Source organism: Pristiophorus japonicus, chromosome 5 (assembly GCF_044704955.1).
Source record: "Pristiophorus japonicus isolate sPriJap1 chromosome 5, sPriJap1.hap1, whole genome shotgun sequence".
NCBI classification, from domain to species: Eukaryota; Metazoa; Chordata; class Chondrichthyes; family Pristiophoridae; genus Pristiophorus; species Pristiophorus japonicus.
In genome coordinates this window covers 201471441-201497369 of record NC_091981.1, presented here as the reverse complement: position 1 = coordinate 201497369, position 25929 = coordinate 201471441, and the positions used below count along the sequence as shown (strand labels likewise).

At 43.1% G+C, this 25929-nt stretch overlaps 1 protein-coding gene across 1 annotated transcript in view; it reads left to right on the top strand.

Annotated features, from left to right (window-relative positions):
* The window catches only part of egfra (epidermal growth factor receptor a (erythroblastic leukemia viral (v-erb-b) oncogene homolog, avian)), a 366184-nt gene extending 343300 nt beyond the window's left edge, over nucleotides 1–22884 (top strand). Inside the window, exons 23-28 of the mRNA XM_070881226.1 lie at nucleotides 1415–1561; nucleotides 3029–3126; nucleotides 4813–4980; nucleotides 6854–6898; nucleotides 14188–14296; nucleotides 19493–22884. Coding sequence (XP_070737327.1) covers nucleotides 1415–1561; nucleotides 3029–3126; nucleotides 4813–4980; nucleotides 6854–6898; nucleotides 14188–14296; nucleotides 19493–19893 — 968 coding nt within the window. The 3' untranslated portion in view covers nucleotides 19894–22884. The remainder of the gene's footprint in view (nucleotides 1–1414; nucleotides 1562–3028; nucleotides 3127–4812; nucleotides 4981–6853; nucleotides 6899–14187; nucleotides 14297–19492) is intronic.
* The last annotated feature ends 3045 nt before the right edge of the window (nucleotides 22885–25929 follow it).

The window sequence follows — 25929 nt, the reverse complement described above, 5'->3', positions numbered from 1 at the left end:
CTGAGATACGGTCTTTTGGATAATGTGTTAAACCGGTGCCCCATCTGCCTCCTCGGGCAGGTGTAAATGATCTCATGGTACTATTCAAGGAGGAGCAGGGGAGTTCTCCTGTTCTCCCAGTGACCTGGTCAACCACCACAACTAAAACAGATTCTCAGATTATTTATCTCCATTGTTGTTGGACTTTGCTGCATTTCCCTACATTACAACAGTGACTAAATTTCAAAAGTACATAATTGAGATGTCCTGAAATTGTTAATAGTGAAAATTAGTGAGTCTGTCTCCTTATATTTTTTTTAAAAAGTCATACCAGAGGGATTGACCGGATGAGAGTTAAAGTTTTGCTGAGAACAAGGGCACCAAAGGTGGTAGTGAATAGGGAGCAATTCAGCAGATCAGCAGCTGCAAAATTATTGTAACGAATGGAGGGCAAAAGGCTCAACAGTTGTAAGTTTGAAAGTCCAGTTTTCAGTGAGTTGGAGGAGTTTTTTCCTAGGGACAGACACAGAAGGAGGTGGGGTTGGAAGTGGGTAAGGGATGTGGATGTGGATGTGAGTGGTGATAAGTATAAGGATGTGGGTGGAGGTGACCTAGCCTTAAAATTAGTCACTAGACTCTTTATTCTTGATTCTAATTACATTAAATGTGCATTAATAGATATGTAAAACCTGGAATACTTTTTGTCAAATCATTCTCCATGCCACAAGCTCCACTGTTCTCTGAATTTGACAGATTGACAGTTCTTTATTCAAAGGCCATAGGACTGCAGTATATAGTGGACATTTTTCTCAGTGGCTTTCTTGGCACGGAGCTTAATAGGTGGGCCACAAATTGGGTGTGTTGATCTCCACACGTGATTGTCCTCCGATCAAGCAAGATTCTGTGCTAGGAGAGCTAACTTGTAAAAATTTACCTCAATTCTACTAGTGAAATTGAAGTCTGTGAGGTTGACATCAGAATTACATTGCTCATATATGGCATTGCATTTTGAAGTCTAACAGGCTGTTTCATTAAAGAGAATATTTTAACCCCTCGTAGATTGACTGTCTTGAAGCTTTTCAGTACTAGCTTGCTGTGTCTTACTTCTGGGTATTCTCTTGCTTATACATATTTTAGCATGAACATAATGGTCTCACAGGGTGATAGTTAGCACCACTTAGGGAAGACCAGAGAATGTGGTAGGAACCCTATTAATTTCCAGAGTGTTATTCCATAATTGAAGGAGTAATGGTTAGTTCCATGGCTCATTATCTCACTGAAGAGGGGGTGCATTGGAGGTGAGGTACGTACTTTTGCTTTCAGTGTTCCTGGGCCAGGAAGGTGGAGAACTATCAAAAGTTCTGATTGCTACCAGAGATCGTGCAGTGATTAGCTGTTGCCTCTTTAGAACTACACTACATGTTTTGTTTCTTAGGTGTAACCATTTGGGAACTAATGACATTTGGGTCTAAGCCCTACGATGGAATTCCTGCCTGTGAAATCCCATCTATCTTGGAGAAGGGGGAACGGTTGCCACAACCTCCGATCTGTACAATTGATGTGTATATGATCATGGTTAAATGTAAGTTGTTTATAGGAATATTTTACTTATATTGAACTTGGTTTTTTTTTTGGGGGGAGGAAGATATAACAGTTAAAATCTTAGTTTCCCAATGGTGCCGTTATAAATGTACTACCTGGTCTGAGAACAAGCCCTACAGACCAGGAAGGCTCAAAGTTTATTCCTGGTATTTGATGAGCTAACTGATCTCAAGGGGTGATGCTAAGGTTACTATAATTTACCACAGTGCCACAAGATTCTTGCTCTTAATGGCTAACTTGTGAGCCTTCCAGGAAAGTGAATTTGTGTGGAAATGATGTGTTCCAATGCCAAAGAGCCTGCTGACATGCCCTGTCTAGGTTCACACATGACAAATGGCCACTGGATAAGATGCTGAAGAGCTTCAGTGCTGGCAGAGACCATGCCCCAGCATGAATTAATGTTTGAAGCAAGGTTGGCTGAAAATTGTTTGGGAGGACCAGGGAAAATTATGAAGAATAATATTAAAGCAAGTCTTGTTTTTAGTCCTTGTATGTGTGCTCTGTTTACCATGATTTTCAAAGGTTTTACAATCTGTTCCTGTAACATAAAAACAGAAGAACATAAGAAATAGGAGCAGGAGTAGGCCATTTGGCCTCTTGAGCCTGCTCCACCATTCAATAAGATCATGGCTATATTATGTCATTTGTGATCAGACTCTCAAAAAAGCAAGCTGTATTTGATTTAACTAGCTCTTGTTTAATGTTTGCGGCAAACAGCTCCTGCCTGCTGCCTTTTTCAACATAATGAATAAAAAAACAAATATACTCACCAGAAAAATTAGAATCCCCTTGTGTGTCTGTGCAGTAACTTAATCCTGATAAATTAATAATTATCTTGCAAGGATTGCTGCATTTATCTTTGATGCATTCACACTACAAGTTTAGAGTCAGGGCAAAGTGGATTTGGCTTTGCACCAATGCTTAACTTGTGAAATACAAATCAGGTGTACAGGCTCAACTGACCCCAAAGCTAAGTGGAGTGAAACTACCTACTCCAGGGAATTTAATTCCACTTCATTCTCATGCCACTTCATTCTCATGCCAGTATAAATGCCTCCATTTATACTTTTGCAACTGATGCAATCTTTTATATTATGATTGCACAATAAATCTCAATCTATAGCTGTTTCTTTTAAGTTTTGCATTTGCACCTTCATACTTTTGATCACTCGTTTAATTGCTGAATCTAAATAAAGAAGTTTAATTATTATGCAAGTTTTAGTTTTTTTACAAGTAGATAGTTAGCGGAAGGGGATTGGCCTGTACTGGAATACAGGATTCGTTGTGCTGAGCAATGAATAACTAGACATTTTCTACTGGAATTGGGATTATACAAGTGTTGTGCTTGGAGTTTAATCTAGTGAAATTTGATTTATTAAACTGAAATTATGCACTTTGATCAATAGCTACAGAGTGAAATGTCTCCTTAATTATCTTTGTGAATTAGGTTGGATGATTGATGCAGAAAGTCGGCCTAGATTCCGTGAGCTGACTTCCGAATTCTCCCGAATGGCCCGAGATCCACCACGCTACCTTGTAATTCAGGTAACAACAACATGTATTTATATAGAGGCTTTAACATTGTAAAACGTTCCAAGGCGCGTCACGGGTGTTATAAGACAAAAAAAAATTAACACCAAGCCACATAAGAAATTAGGGCAGATGACCAAAAGCTTGATCAAAGAGATAGGTTTGAAGGAGTGTCTTAAAGGAGGAAAGAGAGGTAGAGAGGTTTAGGGAGGGACTTCCAGAGCTTAGGGCCTAGGCAGTTATAGATTGAGTGATTATAATCAGGGATGCTCAAGAGGGCAGAATTAGAGGAGCACAGACATCTCGGGGGTTGTGGGGCTGAAGGTGATTAGAGATAGGGAGGTGCGAGGCTTAGGAGGGATTTGAAAACAAGGATGAGAGTTTTGAAATTGAGGTGATGCTTAACTGGGGGCCAATGTAGGTCAGCGAGCACACAGGTGATGGGTGAGCGAGACTTGGTGTGAGTTAGGAGACGGGCAGCTGAGTTTTGGGATTATCTCTAGTTTAAATAGGGTCGAATGTGGGAGGCCAGCTAGGATTGCATTGGAATAGTCAAGTCTAGAGGTAACAAAGGCATGGATGAGGGCTTCAGCAGGGATAAGCTGAGCCAAGGGTGGAGATGGACGATGTTAGAGGTGGAAATAGACCGTGTTAGTTATGCTGCAGATATGTGGTCGAAAGCTCATTTCAGTGTCAAATATGACACCAAGGTTACGAACAGTCTGGTTCAGCCTCAGACAGAAGTTGGGGAGAGGAATAGAGTCAATGGCTAGGGAACTGAGTTTGTGGCAGGGAATGAAAACAATGGCTTCGGTCTTCCCAATATTCAATTGGAGAAAATTTCTGCTCGTCCAGAACTGCATGTCGGACAAGCAGTCTGACAGTTTAGAGACCGTGGAGGGGTTGGGAGAAGTGATGGTGAGGTAGAGCTGGGTGTCATCAGTGTACATGTGGAAACTGACGCCCAGGACTTTTAAACCAGAGGTCACTGACCACAGCACAGAAAACTATTGATTGTCTTATTACTTTAAAGGGCCATCCTTCTTCTGGATTTCCACCATGCAAGTAAAAGCTTGCAGAGTGTAAGCTGTCTGCACATGGTAACAGTGATAAGTGGGCTCTGACCATCATTACATATCATGCCATTGAAAAGCTTAATGTGGCCTCTGTATATGACGGTTGTACTAAGTAAACAATCCAACAAGAATGCTAGGAGAAAGATGTTTATATCTTGCTAGCTTGTTGCTATATAATTAACAGTGCCAGCTCTACCAGTAAGAGGATGATGTACCATTTAAACTTTCTACAATGTTCCAAATAAAACAAAGGCATTTCTTGAAGCTGGTATGCATGAGATTCCAAATTGTGAATTACCTGTCCATGCTAACAAGACAGAGAAATCATATCAAATATCATCTGTAATAATTTTGGTTGGTTTCCAAAGAGAATATTCTAAGATTATTCTTGCAGTGTGGATTAACAGGTGTTCTTTAATAAACTATACCAAGATTGGAACAGCATTACTGAAAGTGATATTTAGTTGCATCTTTTTAGAAACAAAAATTTAAAATGGTCTTTTTACCTTCAAAGATTGTAGAGTATTATGCTTTTAAATCTCTGCTTTATTTGCATCTATAAAACATGATTTCTAATTGTGCCATGGTCATGAATGAAGTTTTAATAGCCTGATTGTTCTGCTAGGGTGATGATCGCATGCATCTACCAAGCCCAACTGACTCGAGATTCTATCGCACCATAATGGAGGAAGAAGATATGGAAGATATTGTGGATGCCGATGAATACCTTGTTCCTCATCCAGGATTCTTCAACAGTCCTTCCACATCAAGGACACCATTATGTACATCAGTGGTGAGTTTCTTAATTTCTGAATTAATTTCACAACATCCTTTTTGCATGTATATCACTATTGCATATAATCTAATGCCAAGACCAGGAGCTGTTTCTTAAAGCAAGTGTACATTATTTTTCTGCGATAACTGCATATTTAAAAAATTTAATTCCATTTGATTTTGTTACTAAAGACAATTATAAACATCATAAATTTTACTCATTTGTGTGGCACTGTAAAGCTTCATTGTCTCTCTTTCTCCATGTTCCAGCAGCATGGCTTAGTCTGAATTGTTGGGAAAAACATGGAGATACTTCCTCCAATACTTTATAATATTAGTGCTACTAATGGCCCAGATTTTGTCATCAGCGGCGAACCAATGGCGCAATCCGATCATTCTATTCACACTTGTCCGCAAACTTTCTGTGGGCTTTTGCAATGCGATTTGTGATAATTAGAAAGCCGAAATAGCGCAGTGCCCTCTACTTGGGGATCTGTGACCTGTGTTAAAGGGGCAAGCAACTATGCATCTCCTTTACCAATCAGATTGAAAACTCCTTACTGAGACACGCAGTCTAAACCAGGAAATATAAGTAAGAATACTTAATTCAATGCCAAATCGGTTGGGCCGCCGGAGGACGGGGGACTCGCTCGGGGTGGGTCGGTTGGGCTGCCGGAGGACGGGAGGCTCGGTCAGGTCGAGGCCGGGGGGATCGGTATAGGTCGGGGTGGGGGGGGGGGGTCGGTCGGGCTGCCGGAGGTCGGGGGGGATTGGTCAGGTCGAGGCCGGGGGGGATCGGTAGGTCGGGGGTGGGGGGGGGGGTCGGTTGGGCTGCTGGAGGACGGGAGGCTCGGTCAGGTCGAGGCCGGGGGGATCGGTATAGGTCGAGGTGGGGGGGGGGGTCGGTCGGGCTGCCGGAGGTCGGGGGGGATTGGTCAGGTCGAGGCCGGGGGGATCGGTAGGTCGGGGGGGGGGGGGGGGTCGGTCGGGCTGCCGGAGGTCGGGGGGGATTGGTCAGGTCGAGGCCGGGAGGATCGGTAGGTCGGGGGGGGGGGGGGGGTCGGTCGGGCTGCCGGAGGTCGGGGGGGATTGGTCAGGTCGAGGCCGGGGGGATCGGTAGGTCGGGGGGGGGGGGGGGGTCGGTCGGGCTGCCGGAGGTCGGGGGGGATTGGTCAGGTCGAGGCCGGGGGGATCGGTAGGTCGGGGGGGGGGGGGGGGGGTCGGTCGGGCTGCCGGAGGTCGGGGGGGATTGGTCAGGCCGTTGAATGTTTGGCGGGAGGGGGGAGGGGGGAGGGAGAGAGAGGTTAGGGGTCGAGGCAGGCAGTCCGGATTTTGGAACATTTTCCAGTTTCCGGATGACCCCGCCCCCTGCCACAGATCGGCCCAGTATCTTGATTCCGGAACTACCGATTTTGGAGGTCGCACCTGTAGATCGTTTCATGTGCAAAAAAAAGGGATAATTAGGCCAGTAACATTTAATATTTATGCTTAAGAACCATTATACATTATATTTTAAGAATGAGCCCATTAAGTATCAGAATTATATATGACTTAAGGAGTTTCTCATTCATGATGGTGCGATACCTAGACATGCATTATAGTCCCATGAATTTATATCATTGGCTTTCAGTTTAGTTTGATGGTTTATATTATAAACTCTGATATTGATAGTCCTGGGCATAATGGTGTGCTGCTGCCACTGTTTTGATTTATCATGTCACTTTACACGACATGGTATTTCCATTCAGCAAAGAAAACTGGATTCTAATTTAGCAGCATCTGAAAATTAAAAGGATCTTGCCACGAGAGAGTTTTGAATGGTCTGTCTCCTTCCTATTTTTATCAACGTTTCTTCCAGTCACTTATCTTCTGCTTGTGATTTTTGTCAACAGAGTATGACAAGCAACAATTCATCAACCTTGATAAGCAGAAATGGCGTAAGTAGAAAAGCAAAATCATGCCTTCAGTTTTTTGCGTTCTGCAGTAATTATTGGCACCAATGTTTAAAAAAGACATGTTAAGCGGTAGTTACATTTTGTTAAATCAATAGGAAATTTAACTACACAAGACCCCATTAGTTTAGCAACATTCAGTACTTAACCAGGCTTTTTTTATTCAGCCAACCTAATCAATTAATTCAGGCAGATTTAAACTGAGATGCAAGAAAATCTATTTCCTCGATGGGCAAGTAGATGAGTACTTGTATTCTTATAAAACTTGCAAGGTCATTTATTGTGGATGTTTCATTGCAAGATCATTTGTTAAAGGACTATTAAAGTTAACTAAAATTAGAGGGAATGAAAAAATAAAAATATTATGTGTAATAACTCGATAGACTGAATACTGTCAACTAACACCGGTACAAACCTGGCTCTGCTTTATTCGGGCCCAAGGTGATTACATTACCTGGCACGCACACGTGCGTACAGCCCAATGACATCCGACAGTGGCGCCACCTGGTGGCTAGTAACCCCAAGCATACATACATGACAATATCCCCCTTTAAGATATTACTAACAGTCTTTGTACAAATTGAGACGGTCCAAGGCTTTCCTCTCTCGAGTTGATCGTCTCAGTTCAACTCCAGCCTTGGGCGAGCGTTCTGAGTCTGTTGTGACTGGGGGCTGGGTAGCCGATCTGATGGGAGGGGCAATGACCATGTCAGGGATTCAAAATCCAGATTCATTGATGACAGCGGAGTCTTCTGATTACTGAGGGTAGGTTGGTTGGTTACTGATTGTGTCTTCCTCAGACTGTTCCGGTTCATCAGTGTGCCGCAGCTTTATCTGATCAACATGTTTTCTGCATGATTGACCATTCTTGAAGTTGAAGATAAACACTCTGTTACCCTCCTTGGCCTTAACAGTACCGGCAATCCACTTGGGACCTTGACCATAATTTAGTGCACACACAGGATCGTCAACAGAAATTTTGCATGACACAGCAGCATGATCATGATACCACTGCTGACTTTGACGTCTGTATTCAACATGATCGTTCTAGTCAGGGTGGACAAGAGAGAACCTGGTCTTGAGACCTCTCCATCAATAGTTCAGCAGGGAGGTACCCCGGTAAGCGTGTGGGCTCTTGTCCTGTAACTAAGCAATATGCGTAACAAGCGAGACTGCAGTGAACCTTGAGTTATACGTTTCATACTCTGTTTGATGGTTTGGACAGCACGCTCTGCTTGACCATCAGATGCGGGTTTGAATGGTGCTGACCTCACATGTTTGATACCATTGAGTTTCATGAACTCCTGAAACTTCAGACTAGTGAAGCATGGTCTGTTGTCGTTTACAACGATGTCGGGGAGACCATAAGTGGCAAACATGACACGAAGGCTCTCAGTGGTAGCTGTGGATGTAGTGGATGACATGATTATACACTCTATCCACTTGGAATATGCATCCACCACAACTAAGAACATCTTTCCCAGGAAGGGACCTGCAAAGTCGATGTGGATCCTAGACCATGGTTTAGATGGCCACAACCACAGACTCAGCAGCGATTCTGTTGGTGCTTTACTGAGCTGCATGTAAGTATTGCACTGATGCATACATGAATCCAGATCAGAGTCAATTCCAGGCCACCATACATGAGACCTGGCAATGGCTTTCATCATGACAATACCAGGATGTAGATCATGTACAAATTTCTCTCTGCCTTTCTTAGGCATAACAACACGATTACCCCACAGTAAACAATCTGACTGAATGGATAGTTCGTCTTTGCGACGGTTGTAAGGTTTGGTCTCATCACCCATTTGCTTGGGTATGGCAGACCAATCACCACTAAGGACACAACGGTTCACAACCGATAATATCGAATATTGGCTGGTCCAGGTCTTAACTTGTTGAGCCGTGACAGGGGTTCCTTCACTTTCAAAAGCATCCATAACTAACAGTAGGTCTGCAGGTTGTGGCATCTCCACCTCTGGTATGGGTAACAGCGCATCGGCACAATTCTTGGTGCCAGGTCTACAGCGAATGACATAATCATAAGCAGATAATGTCAGCACCCACCTCTGGATGTGGGACGATGCATTGGTATTGATACCTTTGTTTTCAGAGAACAGTGAAATGAGCGGCTTGTGATCTGTCTCCAGTTCAAACCGAAAACCAAACAGGTACTGTTGCATCTTTTTAATCCCATACACACAGGCTTATGCTTCTTTTTCTACCATGATGTAGGCTCTTTCGGGCTTTGACAAACTTTTAGAAGCATACGCAACAGGTTGTAGTTTACCCGACTCATTAGCTTGTTGGAGCACGCAACCAACTCCATATGACAAAGCATCACAGGCCAATACTAGACACTTGCACAGATCATAATGTACCAGCAGCTTGTTAGAGCAAAGCAGATAAGTAGCTTTCTCAAAAGCTCTGTCTTGAGACGCACCCCAAACCCAGTTGTCGCCTTTTCTTCGCAGCATGTGCAGTGGCTCTAATGAAGTGCTCAATCTAGGTAGGAAATTACCGAAGTAGTTGAGTAGATCAAGGAATGAACGCAGCTCCGTCACATTCTGAGGCTTGGGTGCATTTTTGATGGCCTTGGTTTTCAAGTCCGTAGGTCTGATGTCGTCAGCAGAAATTTTCCTCCTCAGGAATTCGACTTCTGGTGCCATGAAGATGCACTTCGAACATTTCAGTCTGAGTCCCACTTTGTCCAGTCGATGTAGAACCTCTTCTACGTTGTTCAGATCTTCGGCGGTGTCACGACCTGTGACCAGGATGTCATCTTGGAACACGACGGTTCTAGGGACGGACTTCAATAGACTCTCCATGTTCCTCTTAAATATGGCTGCAGCCGAGCGAATTCCGAAAGGACACCTGTTGTAGATAAACAGCCCTTTGAGTGTTGATGCACGTAAGTTTCTTAGTCGTCTCGACCAGCTCCTGTGTCATGTAGGCCGACGTCAGATCCAGTTTAGTGAACGACTTCCCCCCAGCTAGCTTTGCAAACAGGTCATCAGCCTTCGATAACAGGTATTGATCCTGTTTCGAAACTCGGTTGATCGAAACCTTGTTGTCTCCACAAATCCTGACCGTGTCATCACTCCAACACAGGAACAATGGGGCTGGCCCATTCGTTAAATTCAACCTGGGGGATATGACCCCTTCACGTTGGAGTCTGTCCAGTTCGATTTCGACCTTCTCCCTCATCATGTACGGAATTGCCTGAGCTTTATGATGGACGGGTCTTGCATCCAACTCCAGGTGGATCTGCACCTTGGCTCCCATGAATTTGCCGATGCCTAATTCAAACAGCGAGGGGAACTTGCTCAGCACTTTTGAGCACATGGAGTATCCTCCTCCGACGACAGTGCTTTGATATCGTTCCAATTCCATATGATTTTTTTTCTAGCCAATTCCTGCCGAACAGCATTGGACCATTGCCGAGAACAATCCATAACGGTAAATCATGAACCACACCATCATATGACACCTTGACCACTGCACTGTCAATCACCGTTGGGCAATCGTGATGGCCTTGCTCAAATCCAGCGTCTCCGCCGCCAGTAGCTTACGCAGGATCACCTCATGGTTGATGCCGATTACAAAAAAGTCCCACAGCATGTCTCCAACGTGTTTTTGAACTTACGTGGTCCCGCTAGATGTCTTAAGTCAGCAACGAATTCCGACACGTCCTGGCCCTCAGAACGAACGTGCTTATAGAATCGATATTGTGAGATGATGATGCCGCCTTTTGATTTGAGATGGTCACATATTAGAGCACACAATTCCTCATAGTCCTTGTCCGTTGGACTTGCAGGCGAGAGAAGATTCTTTGAGTCCATAGATTTTCGGACCGCAAACCATGAGGAAGATCGCCCTGCACCTAACTGCGTCAATGGGTTCCTCCATTTTGTTGGCCACGAAGTACTGGTCCAGGCGAGCTACAAAATCTGCCCTCTCCCTCCACGAATCTCTCCAGAATTCCAATTGTGCTCATTTTTGCATGCGAAGGTTCTTAAGTTACCTCGTCGCCAAATGTTATGTATGTGACAACTCGATAGACCGAATACGGTAAACCAACATAGGTACGAACCTGGCTCTGCTTTATTTGGGCCCAAAGTGAATACATTACATGATGGCTTGCCTTTTATACCTGGGCCGCACACCAGTGTGTACAGCCCAATGACCTCCGACAGTCACACCACCTGGTGGCTAGTAACCCCAAGCATACATACATGACAAATATAATCAAATTTAGCAGAATGGGGAGGGAGAGACAAACTTACAATCTTAGTTAAGTAGCCATCTACTTAGTGTACAGAGTAGAAGCAGGAATTTATATTTCAGGCCTATTATATTGTTCCTGTCGAATAATGTAGATCATTTACATTTTCTTCATCATCATCATCATCATAGGCAGTCCCACAACGAGGATGACTTGTTTCCACACCAAAAGGAATGAGTTTGCAGATGTTTCAATGATATTCCAATTGAACTCGAGGGGGGGAAGATGCCTGTCCATGGATTTTTTTAATGTGTGGTGACCATTGCACATCAGCCACCACACGGGCTTGACAGAGCTAGGCCTTTATCCAGTGGCAAGGGTTATCCAGGACAACTGGAGACCTACTCTGCTGCACGGAATTAGTGCGCACACATATCGCAGTGTGGGCTGGCCTGTGTTGCCCCCGGCCCTCGGCTCTTCTGGGCCCCGTACCTCATTTGCCGCACCTCTGCCACAATCTCTCATCACTCCTCTGCCACGATCTCTCGCTGCTCCTCCACCACAAAACATTCACCTAATTCTGCCAAATTTAGTGAGTATATCGCACACAAATACAGCAACTTCACACTGTTCCATGTGTTTCAATACCGAGTTTCTCGACTGTATCAACAGAATTTAGCAGCACTCGGGCCTGTTTCATGCTTGACAAATCTTCTAGAATTTTTTTGAGGATGTAACTAGTAGAGTGGACTAGTGGGGTACCACAAGGTTCAATTCTGGGACCCCAGCTATTTACAATATACATTAATGATTTTGCCAAAAGAATTGAATGTAATATCTCCAAGTTTGCAGATGACACTAAGCTGGGTGGCAGTGTGAGCTGTGATGAGGGTGCTAAGAGGTTGCAGGGTGACTTGGACAGGTTAGGTGAGTGGGCAGATGCAGTATAATGTAGATAAATGTGAGGTTATCCACTTTGGTGGCAAAAACAGGAAGGTAGAATATTATCTGAATGGTGACAGATTAGGAAAAGGGGAGGTGCAACGAGACCTGGGTGTCATGGTACATCAGTCATTGAAAGTTGGCATGCAGATACAGCAGGCGGTGAAAAAGGCAAATTGCATGTTGGCCTTCATAGCGAGAGGTTTTGAGTATCGGAGCAGGGAGGTCTTACTGCAATTGTACAGGGCCTTGGTGAGTGTACATCTTGAATATTGTGTACAGTTTTGGTTTCTTAATCTGAGGAAGGACAGTCTTGCTATTGAGGGAGTGCAGCGAAGGTTCACCAGACTGATTCCCGGGATGGCAGGACTGACATATGAAGAAAGACTGGATCAACTAGGCTTATATTCACTGGAATTTAGAAGAATGAGAGGGGATCTCATAGAAACATATAAAATTCTGACGGAATTGGACAGGTTAGATGCAGGAAGAATGTTCCCGATGTTTGGGAAGTCCAGAACCAGGGGTCACAGTCTAAGGATAAGGGGTAAGCCATTTAGGACCGAGATGAGGAGAAACTTCACTGAGAATTGTGAACCTGTGGAATTCTCTACCACAGAAAGTTGTTGAGGCCAGTTCGTTAGATATATACAAAAGGGAGTTAGATGTGGCCCTTACGGCTAAAGGGATCAAGGGGTATGGAGAGAAGGCAGGAATGGGGTACTAAAGTTGCATGATCAGCCATGATCATATTGAATGGTGGTGCAGGCTCGAAGGGCCAAATGGCTTACTCCTGCACCTATTTTCTATGTTTCTATTTTTTTTAATTCATTTTTTTTCACTTCACCTTATCAAAGGAGTAAAAACGTTTTTTTTTTACTCTAGGTGGCTGGTGCTGTGCAAATGGCTGCCACGATTTACCTATATAATCATAGTAACTTCACAATCTAATTTATTCTGAAGCGCTTTAGAATGTTTGAGACATAATAAGGTATTATATAAATGCAGTCTTTGTCTTTCGCTTTCTCCAGCCCCCTTATTTCTCCCTTGAGGGAACTAGAGGACAGGAGCATAGTGGGTGAATGAGCGGCCACCGGGAATGGAGCAGGAGAGAGGTGCAGGGACCCAAGGCAGGAAGAGATCCTTAAGTTAGATTGGGACAAGACCATGGAGAAATACAAAAGTGAGGAAAAGAATTTCAAAGTCAATTCACTGGGATGAGGAATCCATTGCATGTTGGGGAAGGTGATGACAATGGGCATGTGAAACTTTGTGTGCGTAAGACTGTAACTCCAGAATTTTGAATAAGTTGTAATTTGTATAAGTCTGAGGCAGGGAAGTTAGATAAGAAAGGTGATGGTGATTAACTTGTCACCACTCAATCTAAACTTCTACAAGAAGAATGGCCAGTTGGGTGAAGTATCTGGGTTAGCCGTTGATAATTGTGGGACTGTATCTCAGCAGAAAACAGTGCCTTTAGGAAAGATGGGGAGACTGTTTCTGAAGAAAATGCTTGCATTATTCACTAGTGGTCCACTCGATATAAAACATTCGCTAAGAATTACCTTGGGGTTCTCCTGATTGGCTGCCTTAACTTCGGTGGCAGATCGGCAAATCACCTGTTGTCGCGTCTATCTGGGGATTCCGTCAATTGAGAACTGCCAAGGAAAGTCCTGGCGATTAAGCTTTTGCAGCTGCGAAACTAATTCAAATCATTTGAATAAACACTTAACAGCTCAGCTGGGTTTCCATTTTTACTGCAGTGTATGGTTAAGGAGAGGCAAATAATAAAGTTCATCATTGAACTGTACTAACAAAAAATTAAATGCTGCATAGTTTTATTATGTGTAAAACTGTGCTAAACGTATTCTCTTTAGACAATTTTGTTTGTTCTTTGCGGTTAGCTTAAAAGACAAGTTTGTTCGAAGTTGTATACAAAGTAATATAAGATGTGCTGTACCATGCAGAAGAGGAGCTGAAAATGTGACTTTGCAATTCATTCTAACATGGCTTAGTATATACCACAAATTTAAAATTGTCAGTTGCGAAAGACAAATCAGCTATTCCATTAAATGTTCTTCCTTTTCTATTGTTAATTGTGCAGCATCAAGGAATGCCTAAGAGAGAAGATAGTGAAATTTTACGCTATAGCTCTGATCCAACAGTCCTCCTTGATGACGACGACATAAATGGATGGTTCCAACCTGCCCCAGGTTTGTGCAACTAATACAACAACATTGTTCTCTTTAGGTGGTTGAGCTAAATTATAAGTCATTTACATTGATTTCATAGAAACATAGAAAATAGGTGCAGGAGGAGGCCATTCGGCCCTTCGAGCCTGCACGACCATTCAATATCTTCATGGCTTATCATGCAACTTCAGTACCCATTCCTGCTTTCTCTCCATACCCCTTGATCCCTTTAGCCATAAGGGCCACATCTAACTCCCTTTTGACTATCTCTAACGAACTGGCCTCAACAACTTTCTGTGGTAGATAATTCCACAGGTTCACAATTCTCCGAGTTAAGAAGTTTCTCCTCATCTCGGTCCTAAATGGCTTACCCCTTATCCTTATACTGTGACCTCTGGTTCTGGACTTCACCAACATCAGTAACATTCTTCCTTCATTTAACCTGTTCAATCCCGTCAGAATTTTATATGTTTCTATGAGATCCCCTCTCATTCTTCTAAATGCCAGTGAATATAAGCCTAGTCGATCCAGTCTTCCTTCATATGTCAGTTCTGCCATCCCGGGAATCAGTCTGGTGAACCTTCGCTGCACTCCCTCAATAGCAAGAATGTCCTTCCTCAGATTAGGAGACCATAACTGAACACAATATTCCAGGTGGGGCCTCACCAAGGCCCTGTACAACTGCAGCAAGACCTCCCTGCTCCTATACTCAAATCCTCTCGCTATGAAGGCCAACATGCCAGTTGCTGCATTCACTGCCTGCTGTACCTGCATGCCAACTTTCAATGACTGAAGTACCATGACACCCAGGTCCTGTTTCACCCCGCCTTTTCCTAATCTGTCACCATTCAGATAATATTCTGCCTCCCTGTTTTTGCCACCAAAGTGGATAACGTCATATTTATCTACCTTATACTGCATCTGCCATGCATTTGAACACTCACCTAACCTGTCCAAGTCACTCTGCAGCCTCTTAGCATCCTCCTCACAGCTCACACTGCCACCCAATTTAGTGCCATCTGCAAACTTGGAGACATTACCTTCAATTCCTTCGTCAAAATCATTAATGTATATTGTAAATAGCTGTGGTCCCAGCACTGAACTTTGCGGTACCCCACTAGTCACTGCCTGCCATTCTGAAAAGGACCCGTTTATTCCTACTGCTGCAACTGTACAGGGTATTGGTAAGGCAGCACCTGGAGTACTGCGTGCAGTTTTGGTCACCTTATTAAGGAAGGATATACTAGCTTTGGAGGGGGTACAGAGACTATTCACTAGGCTGATTCCGGAGATGAGGGGGTTACCTTATGATGATAGATTGAGTAGACTGGATCTTTACTCGTTGGAGTTCAGAAGGATGAGGGGTGATCTTATAGAAACATTTAAAATAATGAAAGGGATAGACAAGATGGAGGCGGAGAGGTTGTTTCCACTGGTCGAGGAGACCAGAACTAGGGGGCACAGCCTCAAAATACGGGGGAGCCAATTTAAAACCAAGTTGAGAAGGAATTTCTTCTCCCAGAGGGTTGTGAATCTGTGGAATTCTCTGCCCAAGGAAGCAGTTGAGGCTAGCTCATTGAATGTATTCAAATCACAGATAGATAGATTTTTAACCAATAAGGGAATTAAGGGTTACGGGGAGCGGGCGGGTAAGTGGAGCTGAGTCCACGGCCAGATCAGCCATGATCTTATTGAATGGCGGAGCAGGCTCGAGGGGCTAGATGGCCTACTCCTGTTCCTAATTCTTATGTTCTTCCTGTCTGCCAACCAGTTCTCTATCAACGTCAATACATTACCCCCAATACCATGTGCCTTAATTTTGCACACTAATCTCTTGTGTGGGACCTTGTCAAAAGCCTTTTGAAAGTCCAAATACACCACATCCACTGGTTCTCCCTTGTCCATTCTACTAGTTACATCCTCAAAAAATTCCAGAAGATTTGACAAGCATGATTTCTCTTTCATAAATCCATGCTGACTTGGACCAATCCTGTCACTGCTTTCCTTCCTCCCTCCTTTTTTAAAAAGTGGGGTTACATTAGCTACCCTCCAATCCACAGGAACTGATCCAGTGTATATAGAATGTTGGAAAATGATCACCAATGCATCCACTATTTCTAGGCCACTTTCTTTTGTACTCTGGGATGCAGACGATTAAGCCCTGGGGATTTATCAGCCTTCAATCCCATCAATTTCTCTAACACAGTTTCCTGAATATTAAGGATTTCATTCAGTTCCTCCTTCTCACTCGACCCTCTGTCCCCTAGTATTTCCAGAAGGTTATTTGTGTCTTCCTTAGTGAAGACGGAACCAAAGTATTTGTTCAATTGGTCTGCCATTTCTTTCTGATTCTGACTGCAAGGGACCTACATTTGTCTGCAATAATTGTTTTCTCTTCACATATCTATAGAAGCTTTTGCAGTCAGTTTTTATGTTCCTGCAAGCTTACTCTCATACTCCATTTTCCCCTTCCTAATTAAACCCTTTGTCCTCCTCTGCTGAATTCTAAATTTCTCCCAGTCCTCAGGTTTGCTGCTTTTCCTGGCCAATTTATATGCCTCTTCCTTGGATTTAACACTATCCCTAATTTCCCTTGTTAGCCACGGTTGAGCCACCTTCCCCTTTTTACTTTTACGCCAGACAGGGATGTACAATTGTTGAAGTTCATCCATGTGATCTTTAAATGTTTGCCATTGCCTATCGACCGTCAGCCCTTTAAGTATCATTCGCCAGTTTATCCTAGCCAATTCACGTCTCATACCATCAAAGTTACCTTTCTTTAATTTCAGAATCCTAGTCTCTGAATTAACTGTCACTCTCCATCTTAATGAAGAAGTCTACCATATTATGGTCACTCTTCCCCAAGGGGCCTCGCACAACAAGATTGCTAATTAATCCCCTCTCATTGCACAAGACCCAGTCTAGGATGGCCTGCTCTCTAGTTGGTTCCTCAACATATTGGTCTAGAAAACCATCCCTTATACACTCCAGGAAATCCTCCTCCACTGTATTGCTACCAGTTTGGTTAGCCCAATCTATATGTAGATTGAAGTCACCCATGATCACTGCTGTACCTTTTTTGCACGCATCCCTAATTTCCTGTTTGATGCCATCCCCAAACCCACGACCACTGTTTGGTGGTCTGTACACAACTCCCACTAGCGTTTTCTGCCCTTCGGTGTTCCACAGCTCTACCCATACAGATTCCACATCATCCAAGCTAATGTCCTTCCTTACTATTGCGTTAATCTCCTCTTTAACCAGCAACACTACTCCACTTCCTTTTCCTTTCTGTCTATCCTTCCTGAATATTGAATACCCCTGGATGTTGAGTTCCCAGCCTTGGTCACCCTGGAGCCATGTCTCTGTAATCCCAATTACATCATATCCGTTAACAGCTATCTGCGCAGTTAATTCATCCACCTTATTAGGAATGCTCTTCGCATTGAGACACAGAGCCTTCAGGCTTGTTTTTTTAGCACTCTTTGTCCTTTTAGAATGATGTTGTAATGTGGTTCTTTTTGATTTTTGCCTTTGATTTCTCTGCCCTCTGTCTTTCTTTAACTCCTTTCTACCTTTTGCTTCTTCCGCCATTTTACTTCCATCTGTCTCCTTGCATAGATTCCCATCCCCCTGCCATATTAGTTTAAGCTCCCCAACAGCATTAGAAAACACTCCCCCTCGGACATTGGTTCCGGTCCTGCCCAGGTGCAGCCTGTCCAGTTTGTACTGGTCCCACCTCCCCCAGAACCGGTTCCAATGTCCCAGGGATTTGAATCCCTCCCTCTTGCACCATTCCTCAAGTCACGTATTCATCTTAATTATCCTGCTATTTCTACTCTGACTAGCACGTGGCATTGGTAGCAATCCTGAGATTACTACATTTGAGGTCCTACTTTTTAATTTAACTTCTAGCTCCCTAAATTCAGCTTGTAGGACCTCATCCCATTTTTTACCTATATCGTTGGTACCTATATGCACGACGACAACTGGCTATTCAACCTCCCCCGCCATAATGTCCTGCAGCCGCTCCGAGACATCCTTGACCCTTGCACCAGGGAGGCAACATACCATCCTACAGTCTCAATTGCGGCTGCAGAAATGCCTATCTCTTCCCCTTACAACAGAATCCCCTACCACTATAGCTCGCCCACTCTTTTTCCTGTCCTCCTATGCAGCAGAGCCACCCATGGTGCCATGAACGTGGCTGCTGCTACCTTCCCCTGATGGGTCATCTCCCCCAACGGTACCCAAAGCGGTATATCTGTTTTGGAGGGAGATGACCGCAGGGAACCCCTGCACTACCTACCTTCCACTGCTCTGCCTGATGGTCACCCATTCCCTATCTGCCTGTGTAACCTTTACCTGCGGTGTGACCAATTCATTAAACGTGCTATTCACGACATCCTCAGCATCGCAGATGTTCCAGCGTGAGTCCATGCGCAGCTCCAGTGCCGCAATGCGGTCCGTCAGGAGCTGCAGGTGGACACACTTCCTGCACACATAGTAGTCAGAGACACTGGAAGCGTCCCTGACTTCCCACATAGCACAGGAGGAGCATGACTTGGGTCTGGGCTCTCCTGCCATGACTTAACCCTTAAATTAACTTAACCTTTGGCAACAGTGGCTTGGCTGTGACGTCACACTTCGATTTCTTTTTACTTCTTTGTTTACTTTCTGCCTCTGCACCAGCTGGCTTCTCTGATCTGCCACCACTCCCAGTCGCTGCTGCCGTCCTTTATCCTCCCGTGCCGCTCCGCTCTCGCGATGCTGGCTTCTCCTATCAGCCGCCGCTCCCAGTCGCTGCCGCCACCCTTTAACCTCATGCTCCGCTCCGCGCTTGCGATGCTGGCTCCTCCGACTGCCGTCGCTGCCACCGCCATTGTTTTATACATTGGGGAAATATGTGCTGTCTAGCTGAACTCTGCAAATAGTTTTTTTTGATTCAGGCTATTCAATCGGTTACTTACTTTAGTAGAAAATACCTCAGTTGAACAATTTATCAGGAAATGATGTGATTTAAAAAAAATTATATGTTTGTCAGTTTGGGTTTTTAAGCTGTTGTGTCTCATTTATAGGATCTGAAAATCATTTCAGAACACGTGCCCAAAATTTAGCATGTTTCCCTCACCTGGTCATATTTATGTCACAAGCAAAGCTGAATGTTATTTTCTGTGATTGATTTTTTTAACATGCTTTCCTTTTTTTTTTACATAGAATACATAAACCAAATTAAGAGGAGTCCACTTCCTGATCATTTGAAAAGCCCAGTTTCGGATATGGAAAACCCAGCCTACCAGGAGCTTTTTTTGCCCCTCAACCAGAATGGCAAGGGTCCTGCTACTGATTCTCAGTATTTAAACTCGTTCAGTAATGCAGTGGAGAACCCAGAGTATGTGAATGCCTCCCAACCCATCAGCAAAGCGGATCTTGGGCACCCGAATCACTGGGACCAGACAGTAACTCGCAATGTAAGCCTGGACAATCCTGAATACCAACAGAATCTGCTTCCTAAACATACGAAGGTGAACGGTCACGTTATTAATGCTGCAGCTGAGAATCCAGAGTACCTTGGTGTTGCAGTGCCATCCGGAGGTCAGAAACACTCTGTGGTATGACATGGGCCAGCAGACTTTTCCACACCAACTGGTGACCAAATTATGCTGGTGACTTTCAGGTGCAGCTATGCTGTGGTACTGGTTATAAATATTCCCATAGGGGTGAAAGAAAGAGACAAATGTGAATATTTTCTCCTAACTAAAAGTCATTAAGATATTACTGGTGATGGAACTTTACTCTGACACTTTAAATTAGGTTTAAGCAACCTAGTAATGAAATAGATTATAGTTTTTTTCTTCAGTGCATTCCAGTTTTTTTTAATCACTAAATTACATATTTGATATGTGTAGATAATGCCCAAAGTTTGAAGCAGAATCAGTCATAACCCATATTTCAGACACTGGTGCAGTGTCAGGTCTTGTTTCACAATGTCCCCCTCCATATAGCTGAAAGCATTCTCCTTCCCACAACACCTGCATATTTATAACATGTAAGTAATTTACCTTTTTTAAACTGAAACTTTAAAAACATTTTCATAGTATTTCAAAGAAAACATTAAATACCGATTCCAAGCAATATGTATGATTATTTGGTAAAAGGTCCTCTTATCCAGGTACGCTGGACCCTTGAATTGTGCTGTACTGGCTATCATTGTGAAACGAGAAGATAGCCAAAATGCCAGTGATGTGTTTCCCAGAATGTTACATAAGCTTACAAAAGACAATATTCCTCCTGTTGATTTGTTTAGACTGTATCTTCAGACTGCCACTGATTCTTATGATTCAATTTACTTGCCCTGTTACTTTTTTTTCATTGAAACATAGGTAAACAGTCTGATTTGTGTCTAATTTACACAATCCAAATCTCACTTTTAACTGTAATTAAGTGCAGCATTACTTTATTCTTCTCCTGTTTTACTCATCACTCTAGTATATCCCCTCCACCCTTCCCTGCCCCAGAAAAAAACAACTATTTTTGTAGCCTGCATTGGCTTAACCCAAACTTACAACTCTTCAGTTTGCTGCTTTCCATTTCCTCATTGCAAAGTTTGGTTGGGAGTAGGGTTGGGTTCTGAAATGCAACAGCTGATTATCATCAAGATGCAACCTAATTCATTCTTAGATCAAAAGCAAAATACTGCCGATGCTGGAAATCTAAAATAAAAACATAAAATGCTGGAAACACTCAGCAGGTCAGGGAGCATCTATAGAGAGAGGATCCAAACGTAATTGGTACCATTTTCTTAAAATCTATAATTATTAAAGGTAACAGCACCTTTATCATCACTGGATTATGTAGCAATTCCTCCCTAGCACTTCACGGTAAAAATGACACAAGCCTGTGAGTGTAAGTAAACAGATTTCTCCTCGGACACTCAAAATAGCAGCATGGGGCAAGCGGAATTGACCTTGTCTCCCCAAGTCAGGACTGCACCTGAGTGCTAATTGCAATAATCAGATGTGACCATTATTTTTATTTTCCCCTCACTAACTTCTCCCCAGATGAACCTTGCAATCTAGGTGGTTCATGCAGAGCATCAACAGTCTGCAATTGTTGCAGAACATTGCTGGGCGACAAATTAGAAATCAATTTAAATGCACTTGTTACTATGAGCAACAAGAAATCTCATTTAATTAGGAGCATTTGTAAATGAATCTTGGTGAATAATAGGCACAGGGACAATGGCCTCCTTCTGTGCTGTATCATTCTATGTTCTATGAACAGTTAGACTCATGATCTTAACCATCTTCAAGATCATCTAAAAAATTCAAATAGTGGTGCCAGAATTATTATTAGAAATTGTTAAAATTTAACATTTAAATTTGAACGAATTAAAATTTTGGGTCTCAGTAAGCTTTTCCACCTATTCTCTCCCCCAAGATGGCATTGCCATCAGGAGCCTACCCTGTTTACCAAGTTCTATCAGCAACCTGCGATAATTTCCATTTTGCCCACTAACAATCTATGTCCTCCCATTCATTTTGTTTCTCAGATCCAAATTCTCCTATAAAATGTTACTCAAACTCTACGCTTTAACTGAAACCTCAATTGCATTCTAATCCTCCAAATAATCTTTCCTCTCTCTATCCAACAGAAGATATTCTGCTCTGGGTAACAAAAATTACATGCAACAATTTAATTCCCATCCAAACTCTGTACTTACCATTCTTGGCAAGTTTGTATCAAAGCTGTAATTCACTTTCTTCTCTAAATAATTTTTTTGATTATTGCCTGCCAACTTGCAGCTGGGAGGACAAGCACGCAGACTACTGCCATTGATCCTTGTAACCAACTGCTAGGAGGTGCCACACTTCCCTCAGTTGTGGCTGCAAGATGTCACAGCATCCTTTGGAACTGAGCGGAATGGGGACCGATATCTCATCTGTCCTGCTCTGTAGCACTGTGTTGAACGCAGTTGAACTTTCTTTTGTGGGGTTTCCAATTTCTGATTTTATCTTTAGGTATTTGTAACAAATTCCAAATGATGGCCATTCATGTTGATAAATTTGATTAAGGTAAGGTAACATTTGTGAAGTATGGAAGATGACTTGAGTTATATGGATGAAGGATAATGGAAAGTAAGGTAAATAAAAACGTGTTTTAACAGTATGGATAGTGTCCCTTTTTAAATTTATGTACATTTTTGCAGGCAAATGTTAGAGATTTAGTAATTTTTAAAAAAATTGTTGACGCACTATTTGTATAAAAGTGAAATCCAGTCTTTTTATATGGTGTATTGATAAATCATTGTATGCTTATATTTTAAAGTTTTATTTACAAAAAAATGGCCTGCTCCTGCACCTATTTTCTATGTTTCAATGTTTCTTCACAGTTACTTAAAGCAATAGGTTATCCTGGTCTTTCTGTAGATAAATATTACCATGAAACACTGCCAATCCATTACCACCTGTATTTACCATTTTACAAGATGTTGGCCTAAAAACCAAATACATGCTGTAATTATAAGACATAAGTTTTTGAATGTGAATATTTTACTAAATTTGGGTTATTTTCCACAGAAATATAAAACCACTTCTGCATGATACTTTACTGAAATAAAAAAAGTTGTGAAACATCATGGGCTCAGCTTGGTTTGATGATTTTTTTTAGTTACTATTTGATTTTTGTAAGGATTTTCATGATTGCAGGAAACTCTATTTGAAAGACTAAGGTAGTATATACTGGAACAGACAGGTTCTAATCGTGCTCAAAATGATGAGCTTGAGGGGGTAAATTATGAAACATTATTTTGGAAATGGAGTAAGCCTAATGGATCTGTGCTTGCCTTCATCTGTTCATCCTTTTTGAACATAAACATCAACATTAGCCTGATTCCAATCTACTGTGAGCTCCCCAGTGTCCATTTATTCCCTCATGGTGATTGGTGCCTCACAAATCTGCTCCCTGGTGTCTCTGCACCCCTGGGATAAATATCATGTATCCCTGGAGATTTATTTGTTTTGAGCCCATTTATCCTGTCTAGCACTTCCATATCATTTACAATGAAGTTATTTATTTTACTTGGTATATCTTTGGGGAGAACATCTTGCAAATGCCTTCCTAAATGAATCCATGGAAGAAGTATTCATTCAGAATATTAGCTTGTCCTCATCCTCTGTTTCAAGCTCATTTGCATCTATTGTGGTTTTCATCTCTCCTAACAGTCCTCTTACTTTTGAGATATTGGGGAAAAAATATGGTTATGCTTAGTCTCAGCTGATAGTTTTTACTGAGTTTTTTCCAGGTCTCCCTTTGGCCCTCTGATCACCCTTTGAAAACATTTCTGCATTTTCTTGTATACATCTCAGTGAGGCCCTTCTCCTTGCTCCCTGCAAAATTTGTAGAGTCTGCTTTTCTTCTTTATCTCACTTTTAATTTATTTATTAATCCATATTGGATCATGTTTGTTTAATAAGAGGTTGTTGATTTTGGGAATGTATTTTTCCTGCATTCTCAGCATCATACCTTTAAAATATTCTACTTGTCAGCTACTGAAATGTTGTTGAACAACATTCCCAATCAATTTATCATAGTTGTTACCTCATGTCCCTTTTAATATATTTCTGCCTGTGCTGCCCTTTAGGAAAATACCCAAAGTTAATTATGCATTTTCTTTCCTGCTTCACTGTTATTTTACCTGATTTCTGGAACTTGATGCTGTTTAGGAGGTTTTAGAGAATTAAGCTCTCCCAGCAGTGAAGTACTACCTGCTTATGCATTACCTTTATTATCTATTTCGATAAACTCCATCAGGAGCTATCATCCACTTCCGATTGTGTTGCTTACTGATCCTCAGGGCACGATTTTTCCTACCGAGGCGGGCGATGTCCGAGGCCAGCTGGGACCCCGCTCCCGGCTCCATGTCTGCTTTCCCCACGACTTTCCTTAGGTTGGGCTTGTTAAGCCCGCCCTGCGAAGTTCCCAGCCAATTAAAAGAAAGCAGATCTGATGCGTCAGCCGGTTTCCTTAAAGGGACCATGTCCACATTCATTTTGACAGTTATGCTGTCGGTGTTCTGCAGCATTGAGGTGCTGCAAACACGGCACAAAGGTGCACGGCTGCATCCAGGCTCTCCCATGCCATATGCTTATGGAGTGAGTCACAGCATGCAGGGCAGTTCTCATCCCTTCCCATGGACGAAAGAGACCTCCTCAGGACACTAACACAGCCTGGTTGAACATTGCACAGGAGGGCATAAGCAGGGATGATGCAAACCTTTTAATGATAGAGCACAAAAAGTTACTGCAAAGCCACACTCAACCTCATCCTGTTGTGCATCACATCCCCAGCACTCTGCCTTCCCTACCCTACCCCTGCACATCCTTACACTAACATGCCTTGTACCTCTACCCATCCCTCTGTCTCTATCTACATTATCACATCCCCATCTCACTAACCACCCCTCACACTTGCCTTCATCCTTGTCCAATCATACCAACTAACAACATGTAAGGTTAGGCACTTGGATATTATCGCCAATGCTGATGTAAAGTTTCTGTTAATGTATTGTCAAACATTGAAATATTCATTTTCAACACTTTACTCTCTTGGACAGATGTGTGTACACCTTTGGAAAGTGGCTTAGTGAATTGCAGTAAATGGTGAGACATAACCGTACACTCCCCGCCCCACCCCCAAATGGTGATGTGAAAGGAATGACTTGGGCATTGTAGGGATGCTTTATGATCTTGGTGTGGGGTGGTGCCAACCTGGCACATCATGTGGCAGCCAGTGTGTTCAGCGTCAAGTGAAGTAAATGTGTCCATGGTGAGGCCATCCATGGCGTTCCATGCAGCAATGTGGTCATGTGCTGATGTCCTGTATCCTGTGCAGCATCAGGTGATTGCAGAGAAGGTTGGTAGTGTTAATGATACTGGTCCGCCGAGTGATATTGGTTTTGGGGCTGATTGTGGTGGGATTCTGAGGACGAAGGTGAGATTTTTTTCAAAGGCACTGATACTGCTGGAATAGATGGCAGCTGAAGTTGAGATGACAGAAGCGATCTGTCAACGATGAGCTAGGTTGCTCAAAGGAGGTGATACTGGATTGAGAGTTCACTGCAAACACTTCAAACCTCCATAAAGCTGAAAAGTGTATTCCAAATCCTGAAGGCTCCAGCTTCTAAGATTGGAAATTGAACAGCTGTGAAATTATAGCTTTTATACCACTTCTGCAGATGTCCACTAGTCAAACCAATCCAGAGTTGTTGAGAACCCGACACACCTACCTGACGTGATCCCCAAGGGTCGGGAACCTCGTAAAAAAAACTTGGTAAAATAGGAGCTGGAAAAATGCTGCTTAAATAGCTTTAAGCAGCTTCTTAACTATCTCAATTGTTTGACACGCTGCTTAGTGCCGGTCTTGCAGGCAGAGCCGGCACTTAGGAAATTCACAAGGAAGCGGGTTCAGAGCGGACTTCGGCCCCGCTGTCAATCACTGCCATTTTGACTGCGGGCCCACCTCCAAACTCGCACTCGCAGGGCTAGTAAGATTCCGGCCTCAGTGTTTGTCCACCTCGGTTGATGAGTTCTAAATTAGTATAGCCGAAAGATTCACTGGATCCCTCCTAGAAGGCTGTCATGCCAATTGACTGG